Here is a 20,118-nt window from a genome sequence, read left to right as displayed (position 1 = left end):
AAGGGTAAGACGCAGGATTATGCAGGATGGTACGAAAAAAGACTGTCAATTGGGTATCTATAAGACGTAAATGCGAGTACGGTACTTTCAAATTGCGCTGTCCTTGCCAAATGTCACCAATCCTGGCCCTCGGCGCGGAAGAGTCCGGTCTTCCTCTTCTCAACCTCCCATCGCTCAAACCACGCCTTCATCTTCTCGCGCGTCTTACGGTTGCCCACGTTGACAGTAGGGATGATGCGAGCGATCCGCAGAGAGCAGCAGAACATGGTCAGTTCGCGGAATGAGCTGTGCTCGCTATACGGCACCCCAAAACATGAACTCTCCTTCGTGCTGCCACGCTGAGGCACAAGGTTGCGGACTGAGAATCGAGTCTTCCAGTTATCTGAATGCAGCACAGCCGACACAGGTGGGTTATCCAGCATCCTCCCCGCCGGTGGGCGGTAGTTCCACCCGGTCGGACGAAACCCAACAACTTTGGAAAAATGCGGCTTCATTGAAGCAAGATACTCTTGAAGCGTCTCGGCCCGGATCTCGAAGATTGTTTGCATGTGAACCTGAGCTTCGAGCGGATCATCCGTCAACAGAGCAGACAGTTCTGGGTCTTCAAGGCAAGAACAGACGCGCTGCTTCGCAGGGTTGGCCCAGATCTTACATTTCAGGGCACGGGCGATAGCAACGCAAAGCCTCTCCTTGCCAATGCTATACGTCCCAACAACAACAAGCAACCGCCCGCGACCGGCGGAGGAGCTCTGAGTTGCATCTCCACTAGTATTCGCATTGGAGAGAAACTTAGTCAACCCCCCAGCAGCATGACCATTGTTACTTTTCGCGAACATTGCTGCATCACCATCGTTTTGATCCAAGCTCACGCAAATCTCGGCGCAGGCCTTGACAACGTCATCCTGGGGCGGGAAAGAATACTTTGGATTCAAATAAGTCGTGTCGAGGTAGCAGACATCGATCCTCTGCTGCCTGGTCTTGCCAGTCACCACGTCGATCGCTTCAGGACGCAACATTGGATGTTGCACATGAGCTGGACAAGCTCGGAAGTCACCGCAGTGAAGAACACGATGTAGTCGGGAAGACGATCCACTGCCAAAGGTTTTCTCAAACAGGAACAGGGAGCTTCCAGGACAGTGGTTAGCTGGGATCATGGTGACTCTTACACCGTCAGTCCCAGGAACTTCTGTTGTCGTTTCAAACTCGAGGTCCACAACCCATTTCGGATCGACTTTCAGCTGCTGGCGTACGAGGTTCGCTGTGACTCTGCTGCAGTAGATAGGACCATGGCGCCATGACGAAGTCAGCCCGACGTAGTGATCACTGTGGAAGTGACTTAGAAAGTAGGCATTGCAACCTTGAACCGCCCCGTAGCGGAATGCATCGACACATATAGAGTAACCAGTGATAATCTTGTAGAAAGGACACGTCCGTTCATAAGCTTGTTTGCCACGAGATGCAGCCTCATGAGCCGCTGCCGCTGCCCACGCACTATCCTCGGCATTTCCGGCCATCAACTTCGAGAACGCAGAGGTAGCAGCACTTGCGTGGATTGCATGCGGGTCTGATTGTGCTGGTCGGGCGATAGAAGCGCGTTCAGCTCTGGACATTGATGCTGTCGTTGTAACGGTTTTCTTGGCTGTCGGCACTAGGCTGGGGTTTCCATCCAAACAGTTGTTGACGTGCACAGATACTTCCTATACAAGTGTTAGCGGCTGGCGTCCATACTCAGAGCAACAGAATAAGCATACGCTATGAGATAGACCACCAAGGCTCGCCTGGCAGATTGGACATGACGGTATTTCGTTATTCGTATCTTCGTTCGTCTCCCCGGCGCCAGAGGTTTCGGGGGTTTCATATCCCCGGAGTTCAAGATCCTTCTGCTCCTCCGTCCATTGCCCCTCTAGGAAGTCTTCGCCCCGAAATTCATCTTCTTCTAGATCGTCAAAATCGGCAAACTCATCATCTTCGATATGGCTCGTGGCTTCTCTTACCAATGGAGGGCGCTCGGCAGCTAGGGGCGGCGTATCGGATGATTCATCCTTTGGCGATATGTCTCCGGCAGCGGCACCAAAAACGAGTTCACCGTCGGACTTCGGCTTCGATGTCGACTCATCGGGGACATCGACAACCTCCCTGAAAGCTTCGAGATCGTCCTCGCTATCCGACTCATCGATGAACGGTCCATTATTCTTCTTTGCCTTTATTGAAACAGGAGTTATATCTTTTGCAGTAACATCCTCTTTTGATTCCTCCTCCAACGAGGATGCCTCTTGTATCCTCCGTCTTTTAACCGCAGCATGATTTTCATTAAACCTCTCATCTTCCCGCTCCTCCCAGAGATCATCATCAGGCGTCCTTGATCTTCCTCTCGTAATTTCAGCCCCATCGTTATCCTTATTCTCCTCAGTACGAGTAACTCTCCCCCTCTTATCGTCAAAGAACAAGCCCCCCGCATCCTTGCCACCGGCACTATTCTGTCTCCAAACCCCAAGATTATCGCCAGCACCGGTCCCGGAACGAGTTCCGCTCTTCAGACTCTTTCCGTTCCTTGGTATTTTCGACCCAAACTGCGTAATCCGTTGTTGAGTCGAAGTCGCCTTGGGCGGTCCATCCGTCTTCTGGAAGAAACTGAGAATACTCGTATTCTTCTTCGTGGACGTCTTTTTGGCGCTGAATGGCGTCTTCGAGGGCGTAGATCCCGCCTTAGAGAAGGCAGATGTACTCATATCGGGACGTAACAGTTATGGGGTCTTCACTACCGATAGAAGGAATTTCTGTCACGGTCCTGAACGAGAATCGGATGGAGGCGGGGTGGAAGGATGGCCGGTAGAGAGTTTGGTGTTTTGAGAAGCTGCGAGACTAGGGTTCTCCCGTGGATTATGAAACATTGCAGGGCATGATTGATCAATAAATATCCAAAATTTATATAGAAACAAAACTTCGTGGTTTATGTTCCGGAGACGCGACTCCGCGAGAAGCTCGCGACAATCCAGTCACACTATCACGTGACTTCCCGATCCGGGCATATGCGAAGAGGGTAGTCCACGTTCGATAACTACCTACTACTATGTCTTGCCGGCACATTCAAAGCAGAGCCCAAGCAAACCTTGACGGGAATAAATGATAAAATGATAAATGTCATAATTAAAATGCATCTACTTCTTGCCTTTTCAGTGTTGCTACCCATAACCCAGAATCTCAGAGTATGAGTACGTCCTGGAACCGGGTCAACATAACCTAGGTACCTACCTATCTATACCATACTTCGATGCGTCGGACTGAACGTGTAACTCCTTAGTCCAGTCGATGAAATGCGTTGCAGTTCAGGAGCCTTAGTCCTCAATATCTAATCGGAGCTCTTCAGATTGAAAGATCAACGTTGAACCGCATATATGAAATGCACAAAAGATACCAAATCAGCATAATGATGGCTGCTTCTTCGCCTTTATTCTTGCTACATACATGTCTTTCCAGAGGCACTAGACCAGCTAGTGCCCGAATTACCCTTTCCCAAAAACGCCAGCGTCAATGGTTTTGAAGGATGAATCGAAGCGCCGACTGCACCAAGCGAGGCTCATCAACAATATCGTAAAATTCCTTGTCATTGTGGGTTGCTGCCCAAGCAGCACCGGGGCGCCATCCATCTATTGCCTGGTTTGTATCGTTATAACGGAAAAAACGCACTCTCTTCCCAACAGCAAGAATTCCGTATACCGGGGTACGCTGGGCCACCGGCCTATTCCCGTGTTGGTTTATCAAATAGGCTTGGAGTTGCTCGCTTCCATCTCTCTAGAGCGCGCTTTCGCCTTCTCCTTTAGCTGCCTTGCATTGCGTAATTAAAAAATAGATACGCCTGTTTTGCTGGAGCTCGAAGGTATGGAAGTCTGTAAACCACCGCTTGCCGCCATACTTCTTTTGCATATCTTGGGGCCGGGTTATATATACCCTTTCATCGGGTCAGAAGCCCAGTTAAGCTAAGTATGATTCCACATTGTATTGACATCCACTTCGGAGCTTTTTGAGTGCAATGCATGAATCTCTGCCGCAATCACGGGGAAGTCTATATACTAGAAACAGTAAGTACAACGAAAACTTGCCACGTATAGATACACTTACCGTAATTCCGACTACCGCGGGTCTCAAGGCAGCCATAGTTATGCCAAACTACCTAGGAATGAGCAGTTCGAGTAGATCGTTTTAGGATTTTAGAGAGGCACTCTTCTAACGAAGAATAAATGTTCTGGTGGTTTATAAACCCGGTATACGGAGCAGAGTAAATGATTATTTTTATATAAAGGTAGAAAAGTTATTGTCCTATCTCAATTGTCGTCCCGGTTGATTCACCAAGATTATGGGTAGATATATCCAAATAACTGCTTCGTTTAGTCAATATCATTATTGATGCATTCTCCAGCTGTCAAGTGATATATAACATTATCCTCCAGGGGAATGTTATTATAGGAAAAGCCTGGAGGATGATATGAGGGAAGATGAAGCTGAGTTCTTAATTCAAGGAGGGCTAGTTAATATATGCTTAGATATAGCCTGCTGCATACACCAGGAGCGCAGATTACCCCTCATACCACTTGTTATATCACTTGCACCTCCGTGCAGTGATAAGTGCTCTTCGGAATCTAGCCTGGCCTGGTGAAGGAATACCATTTGACTATGGATGTTTCCGACAATTACCGATTCCAGGATAAATAAAACAGCCAGTGTCCAAGTGACTGGCCATGCATTATTTTGGATAATGAATAGTAAATCCTTCAATACGAAACGAGAATACCCGGCTCTTATGCAGGTTGCTAAGGGCTGGACAGTGAAGCAGCGTGTGATCGAGCTGCCGGGTGCTAACCAGTGGTCTACATGGCTATTAACTCGCTATTTGCGCAAGCTATCCAATTTATACTCTTCTCCCGGTAATTTTCATATTGAGACAGGGATATAGAAATGTTAATCCCGAAAATTTGTATCTGGTGAATCCGCCACGAAGAGATATTAGCATGCTACTCGCAAGCGGCTATCTAGTCATTGCTTCAAAGACTGAGATAATCCCGGTGTAAGTATTCTGATCATATCCTTCACTATTTTTATCTTATCACTGATTTATTTGGGCCCGGTTAATGCGCTACCATAAGCATCGCTTGGCTGAGGATTTCGCGGTGTAGCTCCTGGAACGCGAGTCGGAGATCACATACGACAGACACCCTTAACACCAAGTGCGCGAACTGGAAGAGTTATTTTACTGCTCAAGATATGAGCCAGCACGGTTCTGGAGTATAATTAGCTCGAAGTTCCTGTAAAATTGGCGAGGCTCGATAAATATAGTAACTATGTCTTTTAAATGGTCAAGAAGCAAAAGAAGAAACATCATAAATATTCTATCGCATTGAAGAAGTATAACAAGATACCTACAGATAACGTCTATTCTCAATACTCGTAAAATCAGTCTTTTTCACACTCTCAATGGCACTAAATGATCGCATCAATCCGGTCACGATATCACGTGCTTTCCTGATCGGACATACTGATATGAGGAAAGAAGGCTGATCGATCAGATCGACCATATTGGCTGTTTAAGCCAAGTAATTTCTCGCGTTATCTCAATGCATACTCCCTGTTGTGTGCTCCAAGATAATAACGCAGGCGATGATTTATCTGTGCTTCAGTATGACCCGATGTCCAAAGCACCCAGCAGTCATATCCAAGAGCACAGCCCACCAACACCACGTAAGACAACCCTCTATTGTCCCAATATCACTTGGGATAAAGTCGTCATGAGGACAGTGATATGTCCCTGAGGAGCCTTCTCCAACACACCCATGAATTGTAGACGACGGTGTCGTTAGAACATTTCATCCATTCGTTATAAAATAACAGTATCGACAAACAGCGCCTTCATTCCCGTCCAAAGCATGTCATCACCGAGCCTTGCTCGCCTGGTTTGCGGCTTCTGTAGTCACGGAAAAGGCAGTTAGCACTGTGGAACGAATTTCCTTTTCACCAAACGGAAACAAGCCGATGTAATCAAGCCACATAGGCCCAGAGAGCTTCAACTCCGAACAATAATGAAGGAGAATGAAAGCGCCAGCTCGAACTCACCTCTTCTCGTCGCATCCTCCAACAACCCACGGTCGACCTCCGCCTGCGGCAACACCACATATCGCACCACACTACCACGAATGAACATATTCTTTACGGAGCTGAGATGCGGGTACTTGTCGAGATCGAGAACATCGACGTCATCGAGCTTGATGTTCAGGTATTGGTCCACGGACTTCAGCGTGCCGCGGATTCGGATGTCATTCTTGAGCTCGACGGTGACGGTGTGGTTGGTGAGGGTCTTGAAGAAGCTGCGATATAAACACTGTTAGCCAAAAGGAGAACAAACTCGAGGGACGCAGGATGTAGAGCCACAATCCAATTGAAGTCTGACTGTTGAAAGGCCTACCTGAAGAACAGCATGGTTGCGGGGAATCAGCGAAAGGGTGGAGAGCAGCAAAAACGAGGTTTTGGGACTAGCGCGTCACCCATAAAATGATATAGATCAATCAGATGCCGTACTGCGCACCGGTCCAGTAGAGAAGGACGAAAGGCGCAGCTTTTCTTAGACTTAATTGCGAGTCTGCGTAACTAACTTGGATGTCGGGATGCGGTTTAGCTAGGTAAGCGGGACCTGCGATGAGCTGCCTCACGTGACCTGTATACAGTTCAGAGAATGGGAAGAGCTTCACTGGCGTGTAGCACCAGACAGAATAGTTTTTTTTTTTTTTTTTTTTTTTTTTTCTTTTACTACGCTGTCTGTGTTTCCCGTATCATAAACCCCAAATGAACCAGAAAAATTTGAAATGATTGAGATTGTATTTCTCTGAGATATATATATAGGCTCTCCTCGAAGACGCAGGATGCTCCAAGCCTAACTAATCCCCCGTTTTATCAAAACTGCAAAGCATGCTATCGTGTCACTGCGACCTCTGCCTCTCGTAGGCGCTTAGGCTTCATAGCCCATCCACAAAGGCAAGTCCATCCAGCGCCGTTCTTCCGACCCTCATCGAACACACTGCCTATACCTTCAAGGGCTCCTTCCCGTCCTCGTCCCATCTCCATCTGAAGCTTGAGCAACCATTTCTCCCACATCCATCCGCCCAGGAGGCCGGTCATGCTTGCGATATCAGCGGTACTACCCACTGGGCCCTGAACAGCCTCTTGTTCGAGCACTTGACTGGGTATACGGGGTTCAGGTGTTTCGCGAGGAGGTTCTGGCTTCGTCGGCTCCACGCCCATAGGCAAGAACATCCAGGCACGTTTGATATCGGTGAAAGCGCCCCTCCGCAACCGGGTCAGAAAACTCTTCGTAGCTTTCGGGTCGTATCCTCTTGTCTTCAGATTGAACGAGAATTCAATAGAGGTAGCAGAGGCGTAGGGGCCCGCTCGAGCGATCTCGGCATCCATGACGAAAAACTCAAGGTACCCTCCAGGTTTCAGGCAGCGATAGCACTCCTTTAGGCAAAGATCATATTCATCCATTGTCTCGCCCATTGGGCTCTCTGTCCTCAATAAAGCATGCAAAGAACGAGCTGAAATGATATCGAATTGGTTATCGCGGAAAGGGAGTTTCCATAAATAGGGTACGGATACTGTGCGATGGTTTGCTGGGCCCTTAATGCCATTGTTGACAGCTTGCTGTTTGGTGACGACAGTGTAGATCTTGACGTTGCGATAGTCGTTGGCTAGATGCCATGCCCATTCACAATCGGACTGTCCACCAAGATCCAAAACTCTAATCCGACGTTTCCCAGCGCTTTCAGGGCTGCCAAGATTTGCAGTGGCCTTCGAGAGGCGTTTTGATGCGGGACTCGAAATCAAACTACCTCCGTTCAAATAGCGCAGAGCATCCATTGCCCACATCGATTGACAGAGTTGGAAAAGAATCGTCTGCTCCTTTTCGATCCTGGCGAACTGGGCCTTCTCGGCCAGAACAGTCTCCAGCACCGAGTTTCGTGGAGCCTGAGAGAAGGGTCCCTTGTATGGAGGACGCTCATGGGCAATGAGTTCGTATTTTCCCATCAACCCATCAATATGGCGATCCGGAAGGCCAAGACGTACAGACTGGACAGCATCGAAGCGGGCGTTGCCGTGAATGAAAGCATCCAAGTGACGGGTTCGGCTTAGCACTGACTTGAATCCTTTCCAATATATGGAATCCTTGTTAGCAGAACTCGGTGGCGGTGGAATGGTAGTATCAGCTGCAGCCTCGGCGAACCGCACCGACTTTTTAGGAGCAGCATCAGGTGAAGAGAGTGCGTCGTTGTCAGTATGAACTTTGGCTGCCTCCTCGTTTACCTCATTAACTGGATTTGTGTCACGGAGCGCAGCAAGATAAGAAGTCTGGGCTGCAAGCCAGACACTGGTGCGATCAAGGTTTGCTAGTGCTCGCTTCTTGAGTTCCTCCTCGTATGATTCATCGTATTCATAGGTTCTGTCAGACTTCAGGATTTCCTGTACGCTTTGGATCCCCGGACTGAGTGGACCATCATATGAGTCCGATCTCTCTGGTGTAGCATCTGAAGGGATTCTTATTGCTGTCGGTGGATTGTAGGCCGACTGCCTTGCCGTGGGCTGATCGTCGGCGGACACACGCTCTCCACACTCTATTATCTGTTCAACAATCTCTCCACCCCCCTCGTTCCTTTGGTCAATGTAGAAATACTCCGCCATATCTGATGTAGGCGTATTATTCCATTTGGGAAAAGACCATGTATGTCTAGCCCTCGGGCCAAGAGAGGAGAAGAAGCCACCCGGCGATGGGATGCTGAGGTTTGTGAAACTATAACCGGACAAATTTGACGCTGGGGTAGTATCATCTGCGCTTCTAGGCCGGCTAGAAGGACCAGACAACTGCCACATCTCGTCATTGTTCTCTGAAGTTTCTGACCACGGATCCGGTGTGATATCGAGTGGAATGTGACGCAGTGTCGCCATTGCACCTTCGGGGAGAGCAACACCGCTTTCAGATGGTGATTCTGTCCTAGCGATTGGTCCATCAATTATGATGTTGACAGATTCCGAGACCGTATTCCCAACAGCTCTTGGGATATGCGGAAAGCTTGCTATAACACGCTCCCAGTCCTCCTGACGACCTTCGATAGCGATATTGACATCTGGATTGGACACATTCGTGGGTGCCGTATTCTGAGCCATGTCTGGGTCTGAATCGACTCGAACATGCTGACTGTTCCACTGAGACTCAGGAGCAGCATGTATTTCAGGCGTTACAGGTGTGCTGTTATTCGAAATCTGATCAGACGAGACACTACTGCCGTCGAGAGATGGTGGCGCATGCAGTGCAGGCACAGATTGCGGCAACATTGACAGGACAGCCGGGGAAACCGGGATTTTCGTTGGTGGCGTCGGAGGCACAGAAGATTTCTTATGTCTACTCTCCATGGCAGACCCCATGATGACAGGAGGAATGGAGAGTCTTGGGTACCGGTTTCTACTGCCTACGGCACTGACAGGACCCCTGACCAAAGATACCGCATGCTTGGCCGGGCGACTCTTGTGCCGGGAGGGACAGCCATCTCCATATTCCGTCTCGCTGTCTGTTGCATCATAGAGGTCATCGAAGTGTCGAACCTGGCGCTTCCGCTCGTGATTCGAATTCGAAGATCCCGTAGACACAGGGACTGCGCAAAAGTACAAATTAGCGTTCTTGAAGATGAAACCGGCCAGCATTTATAAAAATATCAGAATACTAGTCATTTGTCACGGCATCCACCGAGGTCGCACGTACCTTGAGTAGCGGATGGCGTCACTTGCATGTCTTCAATTATTGTATTAAGCACCATCTCTCGGGCCTGCCGAGTGGAAGGTGAGACTGTCATGACGGTATTGTATGAATCAACCATGTCGTCTCGACCAGCGGACAACGGTCTCAAATGGAAAATGTATGCAAGGTATAATCGTTTCAAACAATAGGGGTATCGCAGATATGTATGGAATATCCGATCAACGGATTCTAAATGTATCAAACAAATTGAAACCAAACAACAAAACGAATGAGCTGACCCCGTCCGTCGCCCGGGAGAGGAAACGAAAATCAGGAAGATGGAAACTAACAAAGCACGAGTAGAGAACTGGAGCCATTTCGATGACAATTATATTAAAAGCAACCAAGGCTGTTGAGATGATAATGGACAAGCCTTCTCCACGCCAAGACGAGGGCGAGAGACAAGATTCTCCATGACTGGGAAAAATAGAAACATCATTGGCATGATGGCCAACGGGCGCGTCGCCGTGGTTGCCACATTTCCCACGCTTCTGCTCTCCGTGAGGAAACATTGGCGGACAGCAGGGAATAGTAAAGGCCAATAGACAACAAGAGAAGCGTTGGTGCTATTCGAGGGTCTGTGATAACCGTCATGATTGGCGATCTGCAAGCGCCGGGTTCTATCTTTAGACAAAGGCCGCATCGATCAACATCTTTGAACCTCTCAAGAGTCAACGGAGAGATGACAGAAATCCCCCAGAGCTGCCGGCGCTTCGAGGTGAGCAAATCACCGTGAATGTTATTCGGATGCCTGTGACCGCTTATCGACGACAAGCTGGACTTCCTGCGCGGAGGGATCCTGATCTGGACCAACTGAGGAGGGGTAAAGATCACAGCAAGATTAGACTCTCAAGTACGGCGACAAGGTACTTAGACACTATGCCACGTGATCATATATCAACGTGCATCGTCAAGAAAGGATACAAAGGGTATAGAACAAACAACATAAGCCACCTATCTCCACCAGACATAGATCAAAGCAGACAGGCCGCATTGGGGAAATGCGTTGATACAGTGGCAGACGCAGTGTTTTAAGGCAACAGTCAAGCGCACACGAGTCCTAGGGCATAAATAGTCGATATGATTCGGTATCCTCTACATAGTAGTCTAGCAATCCAGATCAGTCTCTAAACAAAATGTTTAGCTTTCATTTTTTTTTTTTACTTGATCCTAGGCCCCGAGACAAAAGAATTGGCAACAAACAATGTCTATATATCCAATAACTCCGTAGACTCTGGCCTTCAAGCGAAAAGGTAGATAATCCTAAGAAAAGGAAATAGAGATATCATCCGTTATGCTGCCCCACAATTCCATTTTCCTGCTTTATCGCTTTGTCGAACCGCTCCTTGATGGCAGCAATCAATTTCAACGTTCGACCGCGGTTGTTCAATCCACTGTTGCAGTACCAGTCTTCATCTAACAGCAGTTCCTCCAATCCAAGGCAGAAGTTGGCCCAGTCAACTATATGCTCTGCCTTAATAAGATCACCTACTTCAAACACGAGTTCAGGATTGCACCGTGACTGCCAGTATGCATTGGGTAATTTCCACTCGAAGGCATCCAGGATATTGCGCGTATCTTCAATTCTCTCCCGAGAATGAGGCTGAGATTTATAGATTATATCAATGATAACGACTGCAATATCCAGGGGGAGATCGGCGGCTTTTCCGAGACGGCGCGGTTTCCGAATATCAGGCTTCATGACAGTGTCATGACTTTGAGTAACCCGCTCGATCAGTTTTTGTATGTCGAGGATCCTAAGTGGGTTCGCTGGCCAGTGTGTTGTGCCCGGTTCTTCATCTCCATGTCTTCCTCTGATCTTCATAGGTTTCGTAGGATCAGATTGTCGCTTAAGCCAATGTACACCTTTTTCGTAGCAGTCATCAATGTCAGGATCACGACTACCCGGAAAGTGAAGTATCCAGACTGCCCACTCTTTCCTATTCGCCTTCCAGAATTCCTCAATAACTTGAACAAAAAGCCTCAGATTCTGCTTGACGATGGCATGTCCGATAAACCGGTCGAGAAGCAACCAACAGTGCACATGTATGGGATAGCCAATGCGCTCTCCTGCTTGCCTGTTCCAATCTGGCTCGAGCAGATTAGCCATATGGAAATCTGCATTCCATCGATTTTCTCTGAGAGCCCCGCCCCAAATCTGGGCCCTGTCGGGATCAATTGGTGTTGGGTAGGCGTACTCCCCGAAATAGCCCCTAGATATTCCGGAAATGCGCAGTTGGTTCTTTTTCGGGTCATCGAGAACTAAGATACAGCAATATACAGTTTAGCTATACAGCAGCTCCTTGCTTTGTCAATTGCCCAGATATAATGATGGCTAACCAACGAAAGGGACAGGTCTTAACTTGTTCGGTAAAAACATAACCACTGGGGAGGATTCTTTCTGAACTCTACATTTTCGAAATCGATCGCTGGCACGATGAGGCTTTTACTTTCTAAGTATCGCCGCCTTTTGCGTCGCCGTACTTTCTCAGCCATCGCTTTCCAGTCCTCACGTTCGTGCGTCACGTCGGGATCCTCCGTGCTCATCGGAACGACGAGTCCACATAATACACAACAAAGCTCCGGGTCATACGGTGAGGGAAGTCTCCGGCGAAGTCTGTTGATAGGCATTTTGTCACTCGTATTGGCTGTAGAATAGTGGAATAAGCTGACAGGATCACAGCTGAAGGCTTTCTTCAAGAGAAGTTCCAAATCGGTGCCTGGTCAATGATGTCATGTTGACCTGGTGATAATGAGGAATGCATTAGGCATCAGACGGAACAGCATGACATGACTCTCCGATGTAATATGTCTTCAAGGTCTTGTTAGCTTTGTTCACGATAACTCTCAATGGTTCCTCTCTTCCTGATGACATCAGCCTCGGTAACAGGTTCGTGATAGGCATCCTGGAGAACCCCCACTGGAACGTGTAGAAGATGTCTTGGTTCTATCGGGACGGGCCGATGTGGAGGTGAGGTTGCGATGGTATACCATGGCATATAAAGTATTTTCCCTATGAACAAGGGAGCGTCTTCGCTATCTCTCATGATAGGGGACAGGTCTAGATCATTGTACCTGGGGTCTTAGGGAACCGGATTCCCCAACAAGGGTACGTTGGATCAATATATCCGCTCAGACTGCAGGGTAGCCAGTGAATTCGTCTAATCAGTGTGTTAAAGGGAAAAAAAAGAAAAAGAAAAAAGTGTCCATCTCTCTAGAGCTTGTTCTGTGTTTAGACTCTGGCAGGCTAGCATTGCATGATCGAGAAGTAGTCGCCGTTTCTCGCAGCGAGTCAAAGGCGTGGAAGTCTGTAACCCCCCGCTTACTACCTGCTATAAATTGCCTGAGGACGAGTTATGTACCCGTTCACTGGGCCAAGACCTGTTCCAAATGAAGTCCTATAACCCATCCATCTATGTGACATTCGAAAGTTTTCGTATAAATGGGAGATATATCTTGCTAGCGAAAGGGCACTATATAACATATACTAGAGTTTGTAAGAATGAGAATCATAGGAGGCCACCAGATATAACTAGAAATATACCATAGTCCCTGCCGAAGCAGGATCAGGAGCGATGTGGCCACGGATGCTCGTTGTAGAGGAATGCTGTTGGTAGAGGAGACTGCATAGACTCTTAGTAGATCCCTAGATGATTCAGGGCACTCTCAGGCCTTGATGGTGGTGGTCGTTGCAAAGGAGAAAGATGGCGGAGAAAGAGGTCAGCCTTATAAGAAGAAGATGGAGAGGGTAAGTTGGTGAATATAGAGGCGAGCTCTCTAGATAGCGGTATCTGCCTAATATTATGAACTAGGTTGAATGAATATACAGTGTGTGAATATGACTGCTGTGATCAGTAGCACATCAATAACATTGCATCAGATTACCCTGCGATGCCATGCTTCTACCTCATAATCCCATCAGTACTGAAAGGCTTTTGCTAATAGTCAGCATTTCTCTTTATAATTTTACAAGCGCTTGCATGTTTATGTATAGCATATTAACTTATATGATCATTTATGAAGCATAATTAAAACTATGTTTACTGCAGCTTTATGGGACAACATAAATTCTGGTATATTCTGAACATTGTTTATCAGAATCTATCATTGTGGATATTTCTGTAGATTCTATTCTACCATTGTATGTCTAATTACTGATATCGCCTGCACAATGGTCTTTTGAGAATTATTACTATAATGCCTTACCGGAAGGAAGATAATGTATAAAGTACAGATTCCGTTGGGACGAAGGATTACAGGTAGAAAAACTGCAGGACCACGAAACACGAGATAAGTTCATAGCCACCCAGTCGCATAAACTTTATTCGAGACTTGAGATCTAGTTAACTTTGCTCTTTGCAGCTGGATGGCGGAGAGCAACTTTAAACAATAATTAAACTCTGCCTGACTACGGGAGCGACAGCACTTCGGCCCGCTATCGATCCACCTGTCAACCCAAATAACATTTTGAACTCCAGGATAGATCCCCGATGATATATGATCCATGTGAGTTCTGGTCTTATATCTATTTCAAGGTCTTTCCTACTGCCGGAAAGCTGGTGGGCCATCACTAGGTCTTGGTCAGACTAGAGCAGATAGACCAAGACCAGCCTTAGTCCCGCACCCGAGCATCTGTTGCAGATTTCCGCATCCCACGCCTACCGCCAACCGCGGTGGATGTGGAAGACGCGCAAGGCTTTTTAGAAGTGTGGGTTTCCCATATCATTGCTGTTCATGTTTGAAAGATATCTTCACAGGCTCTCTAAGAAGCCAGACAACCCATCAAAGCTCCCAAGGAAGACCCACAACAACGTGGCCGTGAAGGAATCATTAATAATTGCTCATACGAACCATTATTAAATTTCCTCTGTCCTGCAAATGGGCTTTCAGTTGTTAAGTAACTAGTTTCCGGTTGCCCCCATAGACTAAACGGGCGCCATGCAGTTCTGCAATAGTCCAAGTGAGTTAGTCTCCTACTATCGTAGCCACTGCGCGGTTGACAACACTCTTATTAGTTCCGCTTGCATTACGCTAAGGCTCACTAGAGTAGTTACTGTCGGGGATGATAGTGGATATTTCCGACTGGGCGCACCGTTCGCTCCCCGAGTCCTGGCAATGCACAACCGATTGCCAGGGATAGGAGGTCGATTGTGCTCAGCGATTCGTCTCTCACGCCAGCGTTGACCCGACAAGTCACCCGAAGAACAGGGTATATATTGCAAACCCTGTGCCCCAGGCGCGCGAGGGCCTTATTAGCTGCATTTCATGCTCATCAAACAGTTGGGATTCTTTGTTTTAGACGTGCGGCGCAGTGTCCACCGCAGAAAGGGATCGATCTGAAGCGCAATACCAAGATCCCAAGGATCTGAAACGATCATGGCAGAAACTACCCCCGCTCAGCACGTGGTTCCGCATGAGGGGATCATTCAGGTACGAAATCGCATTGGCTCGTGGCAGGGTTCTTGACAGTGCCCTGACATAGGAAAGCCGGACTAATGTATAGCAGGTGGAAGACGATAGCAGCAGTGATTACTATAGTGACGGGGCCTCGGACTTGACATCCTTGTCATCCAGTGTGCAGAACTATGTCTATGAGAATGGCAGGAGATACCATTCTTACCGAGAGGTAAGTATCCGATACAGCATGTCCTACATTGGGATATCGGTTCTGACCGTTACTAGGGGAAATATGTGTGAGCCTGCATTGTTTTCAGCCACATTTGGCTATTATGACCCACTGACATGCAAAAAGTCTCCCCAACGATGAAAAGGAGATGGAAAGGTTGGATTTTGTATGTGGATCTAGACTCTGACCCCGGCGCTCAATTGACTTGGATGACGGCTTACATGATACATTTTCAGGTGCACCATCTGTCAGTCTCCTCAGCCAACGCAAAGCGCCTCCAAACATGACACTGATATGGGTTACGAAATTTCCAGATTTACGCTCACACTACATGGAGACCTCTATAAATCACCGGTGAAGAATCCTCAGTCCGTGCTGGACCTTGGTACTGGGACCGGTATTTGGGCGATCGATATGGCAGAGTACGACACCTTCTGGGTCAGAGTAGACTGAAATGCTTACGTTCTGAAAAACAGCGTCCACCAATCCGCATCAGTGGTTGGAAATGATCTCAGCCCCATACAACCCAAATTCGTTCCTCCGAACTGCGAATTCATCGTGGAAGATTTTGAAGAAGACTGGAGCTACCCTGACAACCATTTCGACTTCATCCACGGCCGCACACTATCTGGGTATGTACATAGTTTCATCTTTTGGTGACGTCCATGTGCTGATAGCCATTGTGTATAGTTCAGTTAAGGATTGGAAAGAACTCTTGGCGACAGCTTACAGGTATGTGCCATCTCTTGCCAGGGAAAAACCATGTATCTTAACTGTCGCTATTACAGACACACGAAACCTGGCGGTTGGGTTGAGTTTCACGAAGGTACGGAATTCCTTATATCTCGCATACAGAACAGTCCGCTTACTTATCCTAGGGACCATCGGGGCAGAGAGCGACGACGGAAGCCTGAAGGAAGACTCACGTATATTGAGCTAGTATGTTTTCTCTCGGCCGAAGCTTCGATACAATGGTTCAGCGCTTACCCCTGTCACAGTCTCAAACTTATCAGAGAACAGAGCGAGAAGGCGGGCAGGTCTATGGATATCGTCGACAACCTTGGGCCTTGGATGAAAAGTCTGGGGTTCGAAAACGTCAAAGTTGAGATCTACAAGGTCAGCTCCGTATTCCACTTTGCTTTAAATCCCGTAACCAGACTCAGTTCCTGTTCCTAACTCGCTGGATATAGGTGCCGTGGGGCCCCTGGCCGAAAGACGCACGTCTCAAGGAGATCGGAAAATTCCAGCTGTGCAACATGATGGAGGCCGTCAGCGCATATGGTCTGGCGCTGTTGACGCGAGGTGCGGGCTATACGCAAGAGGAAGCTGAGATCTTCCTGGCTTTGGTGAGGCGAGAAATTACCAACAAGTCTCTACATTGCTACAATAAGATGTGAGTCCAAGCAGAACCTCTCATCTAGTACTTTGCATGAGTTGCGGGATTTTTCCTGGACTTTTGAAACAAATCGAGAAATGGAATATTAAGCTGACACGTCATGTTCAACAGTTACTGTGTCTACGGGCAGAAGCCTGCCTCAAGTGATTAAGAAGCGAGGTCGGTCTCCGTAAATTATGACGTTTAAGGCTAGCTTAGTATCTCTGAGATTTGCAAATAGTATAATACCACATAACATTCATAGCATTACCACAGTTAAAAACGACGATAAGAGAGTAGCCGAGTAGCTGACTGACCATATTGCTTCTTCCGCGGAGTTCTTTATTTCTTTCTTCCTTTCTTTAAGGACGACTGGATTCTCCAACCCCCAGCGAGCATTCTTTATGACGGGAATGTTGGCCCATTGGCGGCGATTGTGTTAACACAAAAAACCATTATGTAGTACTTATCAATAGAGTCTATACCGGTGGTCAATCCTGACTATAGCTGAATAAAGAAGTCACTCTAGAAAATGTATCAACAATAGCATTCATGAGACAATAGCTGAATACAACATGAGCATCAATATCCTATAAATTATGATATATCTTCGTCTCCATACCCACAGCCTTCATGAAAAAAAAAAAAAAAGAACAAAACCATATCCTTCATCCATTTTTTGCAGAGCCTTTAGCTCAAGCGCTTTTATCATCTACCTGTCTTCGGTCTTGACTGCTTCTCGAAAACCGCTATTACCACATTTTACAAAGAATGGCTGCACCGCGCCTTAATCCCGCTGCAGTGGGCACTACGGTATGTTCAATCATGTATAACAGGTCGTCTTTATACTTACCACTTCTAGTATCTCGATATCCCTAGCATAGCCGCGGAGATTCACGCATTGGATTCGAACAGTTCAGAAGGACACGTCAATGGGGTCTGGAACTCCATTCTCAATTGGGTTTTCGATCCAGTTGACGGGTACATCACCCGTCCGCAGGACATGCATACACAGTATGGTGGTACACATGGCTTTCCCACTTCCATACGCTCCAGTGGCGGGGAGGCCGTCGTGTGCATTTTTTAATTACACAGTGCAAGAAATATTCTCTCCAAGACCAGCGGAATATTTGGAAATCTGGTGCAGAGCAGCTGGGAGGATATCTCTATATGCAGCATGGGAGAAGACCAGTTGCTCAGCGTACCCGCGTTTATGGAATTCTTGCGATAGGACTGAGAGTGCGGTTTTTTGCTTACGATGATCCTGGACAAAATGTGGTTCCGTGGCGTCCTGGCAGAGCATATGGAAATAGTCAGGGACGCGATTTCTACCACATCATCGATGAGGCAAATTCGGTGCAGCGAGCTCTTAGAGACATGCTACATAACCATTAGCACTAGAGTCCTCGGAACAAAGTGACTTTTGGCACTAGGGGGCACTACATAGTGCAATGGGGTGAAGTTCAAATTGCTAGGAGAGCACGTGAGGGAGAGATTCAGATTGTATTTAAAAGGGGAGACGAAGAGCAAAAGGGGAGAGACAAGCAATTCTACTGTTTTAGTTCGGCTTCAATATGGGGTAATAATAGTCTACGTCCATCAGCTATTAATCAGTAGTATACGCCAGCTAGTTATGCCACGCCACAGGCAGAGCCTTTCCTCAAGCTCTACCTTGAGCTCTGAAACCGCATGCTATCCTCCTACTCCTTGATATCCTCATCCCTCAAGGCTCTACGCTGAGTCTCACAATGTCATCCCACAACAGTAGTTCTCGGTCGGAAATCCAGGACGCATCTCCCAAAGCATGCATGTATATATCTGTCAATACAACCACTACTGCAAATGCAGCTATTGATTGATTACAATATCGTATCCTACACTTTTGTTACATGATACATGTAATTCAACGTCCGATTTTCTATGACGATTGTTTTAAGTTATTGCAATGCTAGTGGGTGTGTATGTTGCACCATACTGCCGTGGATTAATTGAACGCATTATACAGTGGCAAGGATCCCTTATTCAATTGTCGACGCCCAGCTGCTTTATTGGAGACGAGCTGCAAAGTTCGCTACTACCCTATATAAAGGGTGTAAAATAAGTAACATCAAGTCACCTAGAGGCGAGAAGTATGCAGAATATTATGAAGAGGTTTGCCATGAGTACGCGCAGACCAAAAAGGGACAAGTCCTCCCGATATCTCCGTGGACGGAAGGAGTCAGTCTCGCTCCGAAAGCTCTTCTAGAGCAGGTAGTCACCATGTGGTCTGTAGAGGTTATCGCAGAGCCCTATTTCTCAAGGACAGACTTGGGCAGTTGAGCATCTGGATACCTCGAGCGTTTCAGAAGATGGCGTCCGACATGGAAAGGGGGTGTGGGAGCACTGTACCGCGGAATCAGGAAGGAGGACCTGTGAAGAATAGAGTAAGACTATATTATATGTAGATAAACGGAATTCAGGGGTATTCTAGGAAACAAAACAAATTTACAGATATCAGGTCAAGCAATCAATTCATTAACCATAGGATAAAGTTCCCAGAGGAAGCGACATACGCCAGTCAGTCAACTCTTGTATACAAGCAAGCGGATATGACCTGTTCTAAAGCCCACTCACTCTCCAGTTCCAGCACCGAGTGCTATCCCATAATTCGGTATTCTCGAACCAAGATGCGACCTCAGGAACATAAGAAACTCATTTTTCGCAATCGAAGAGCTAATTATGCAGAAGTACTGGGTGCTGATTAAAAGAGTCGGCTTCGTTTCTGCTGAGTTTCAGCTTGCGGCTAAAACAAAGCGTGGGGGGTGTAACCCTGCATAAGTAGGTATTTAGTCTACTACGTTTCGAAACGTCAAGGCAGGAGCCAAGCACATCTAACATAACTCGTGTAATTTATCAGCAAGCCAATGATTGTCGCTGCTGTAGTAGTAGCTGATTCTATTGTTTTGAACAGCGTGATGCATCGTAGTTTGATTTTCCTACCTTGGGGACTATTTGGTCTGGTATTGAGTTGAGGATAGTAACTATGGTCGTCGTTTTCTTTCAGCGAGAAGCCATGTTCTGTTGGCTTCGCTTCGCAGCAGACAACGAGTAACGCTGGAGAAAGTCTAGGTAGACGGGAGGATTTATCCTGTATTTTCTGGCTTTTGGCAGCTGAAAATTCTCCAGTGGTTGATTATTGAATTATCTACACCCTGCACAAAAATTCTGCTAGCATTTCTACACATGCGTCGCATTCGTTCGACTAGAAGTACTTAAGCGAGCCTAGAAATAGGGCAATATTGACCA

General features: G+C 47.3%; 6 protein-coding genes across 6 annotated transcripts; 2 read left to right on the top strand and 4 right to left on the bottom strand.

The window, feature by feature from the left end:
• Positions 1-113: 113 nt before the first annotated feature.
• On the bottom strand, positions 114-2,729 carry C8Q69DRAFT_441016 (putative DNA repair protein Pso2/Snm1; the record flags this gene model as incomplete). The annotated part of the gene is made up of 2 exons (XM_028628712.1): positions 114-1,697; positions 1,752-2,729. 2 exons carry the CDS (start codon positions 2,727-2,729, stop codon positions 114-116), a joined length of 2,562 nt encoding a protein of 853 aa, XP_028489602.1.
• A 3,015-nt stretch (positions 2,730-5,744) lies between these two features.
• Positions 5,745-6,539, bottom strand: C8Q69DRAFT_42883 (hypothetical protein). Its single transcript, XM_028628463.1, has 3 exons — positions 6,455-6,539; positions 6,106-6,356; positions 5,745-5,956 (listed from the first exon to the last, which is right to left on the bottom strand). The coding sequence occupies exons 1-3, from the start codon at positions 6,466-6,468 to the stop codon at positions 5,925-5,927; spliced, it is 297 nt and encodes a 98-aa protein (XP_028489601.1). The 5' UTR covers positions 6,469-6,539; the 3' UTR covers positions 5,745-5,924.
• A 258-nt stretch (positions 6,540-6,797) lies between these two features.
• C8Q69DRAFT_42835 (hypothetical protein) lies at positions 6,798-10,035 on the bottom strand. Its single transcript, XM_028628457.1, has 2 exons — positions 9,797-10,035; positions 6,798-9,689 (listed from the first exon to the last, which is right to left on the bottom strand). The coding sequence occupies exons 1-2, from the start codon at positions 9,909-9,911 to the stop codon at positions 6,958-6,960; spliced, it is 2,847 nt and encodes a 948-aa protein (XP_028489600.1). The 5' UTR covers positions 9,912-10,035; the 3' UTR covers positions 6,798-6,957.
• Positions 10,036-10,958: 923 nt separating this feature from the next.
• On the bottom strand, positions 10,959-12,656 carry C8Q69DRAFT_453143 (hypothetical protein). Its single transcript, XM_028629603.1, has 2 exons — positions 12,173-12,656; positions 10,959-12,094 (listed from the first exon to the last, which is right to left on the bottom strand). The coding sequence occupies exons 1-2, from the start codon at positions 12,210-12,212 to the stop codon at positions 11,118-11,120; spliced, it is 1,017 nt and encodes a 338-aa protein (XP_028489599.1). The 5' UTR covers positions 12,213-12,656; the 3' UTR covers positions 10,959-11,117.
• Positions 12,657-15,030: 2,374 nt separating this feature from the next.
• Positions 15,031-17,101, top strand: C8Q69DRAFT_524543 (S-adenosyl-L-methionine-dependent methyltransferase). Its single transcript, XM_028633589.1, has 13 exons — positions 15,031-15,262; positions 15,339-15,458; positions 15,515-15,525; positions 15,585-15,624; positions 15,695-15,705; positions 15,773-15,880; positions 15,935-16,090; positions 16,149-16,190; positions 16,247-16,284; positions 16,337-16,397; positions 16,457-16,574; positions 16,649-16,851; positions 16,966-17,101. The coding sequence occupies exons 1-13, from the start codon at positions 15,209-15,211 to the stop codon at positions 17,003-17,005; spliced, it is 1,002 nt and encodes a 333-aa protein (XP_028489598.1). The 5' UTR covers positions 15,031-15,208; the 3' UTR covers positions 17,006-17,101.
• Positions 17,102-17,604: 503 nt separating this feature from the next.
• On the top strand, positions 17,605-17,920 carry C8Q69DRAFT_503460 (hypothetical protein; the record flags this gene model as incomplete). Its single annotated transcript, XM_028632495.1, has 2 exons — positions 17,605-17,646; positions 17,696-17,920. 2 exons carry the CDS (start codon positions 17,605-17,607, stop codon positions 17,918-17,920), a joined length of 267 nt encoding a protein of 88 aa, XP_028489597.1.
• Positions 17,921-20,118: the final 2,198 nt, after the last annotated feature.

The sequence above is a fragment of the Paecilomyces variotii genome, assembly GCF_004022145.1.
Source record: "Paecilomyces variotii strain CBS 101075 chromosome Unknown C8Q69scaffold_1, whole genome shotgun sequence".
Lineage (NCBI taxonomy): Eukaryota > Fungi > Ascomycota > Eurotiomycetes > Eurotiales > Thermoascaceae > Paecilomyces > Paecilomyces variotii.
This window is presented reverse-complemented; position numbering and strand designations above follow the sequence as displayed.

Excerpts from the sequence above, each read along its gene's own strand:
- C8Q69DRAFT_42883 (XM_028628463.1), bottom strand. Across the intron at positions 5,957-6,105 it reads GGAGGATGCGACGAGAAGAG|AAGCCGCAAACCAGGCGAGC; the intron begins GTGAGTTCGAGC and ends CCGTGACTACAG.
- C8Q69DRAFT_42835 (XM_028628457.1), bottom strand. The coding sequence starts at position 9,911 with ATGGTTGATTCATACAATACCGTCATGACAGTCTCACCTTCCACTCGG. Across the intron at positions 9,690-9,796 it reads GACGCCATCCGCTACTCAAG|TCCCTGTGTCTACGGGATCT; the intron begins GTACGTGCGACC and ends ACTTTTGCGCAG.
- C8Q69DRAFT_453143 (XM_028629603.1), bottom strand. The coding sequence starts at position 12,212 with ATGTTTTTACCGAACAAGTTAAGACCTGTCCCTTTCGTTG. Across the intron at positions 12,095-12,172 it reads AAGACCTGTCCCTTTCGTTG|TTCTCGATGACCCGAAAAAG; the intron begins GTTAGCCATCAT and ends GCTGTATCTTAG.
- C8Q69DRAFT_524543 (XM_028633589.1), top strand. The coding sequence starts at position 15,209 with ATGGCAGAAACTACCCCCGCTCAGCACGTGGTTCCGCATGAGGGGATC. Across the intron at positions 16,398-16,456 it reads GACTCACGTATATTGAGCTA|TCTCAAACTTATCAGAGAAC; the intron begins GTATGTTTTCTC and ends CCCCTGTCACAG. Across the intron at positions 16,575-16,648 it reads TCAAAGTTGAGATCTACAAG|GTGCCGTGGGGCCCCTGGCC; the intron begins GTCAGCTCCGTA and ends CGCTGGATATAG.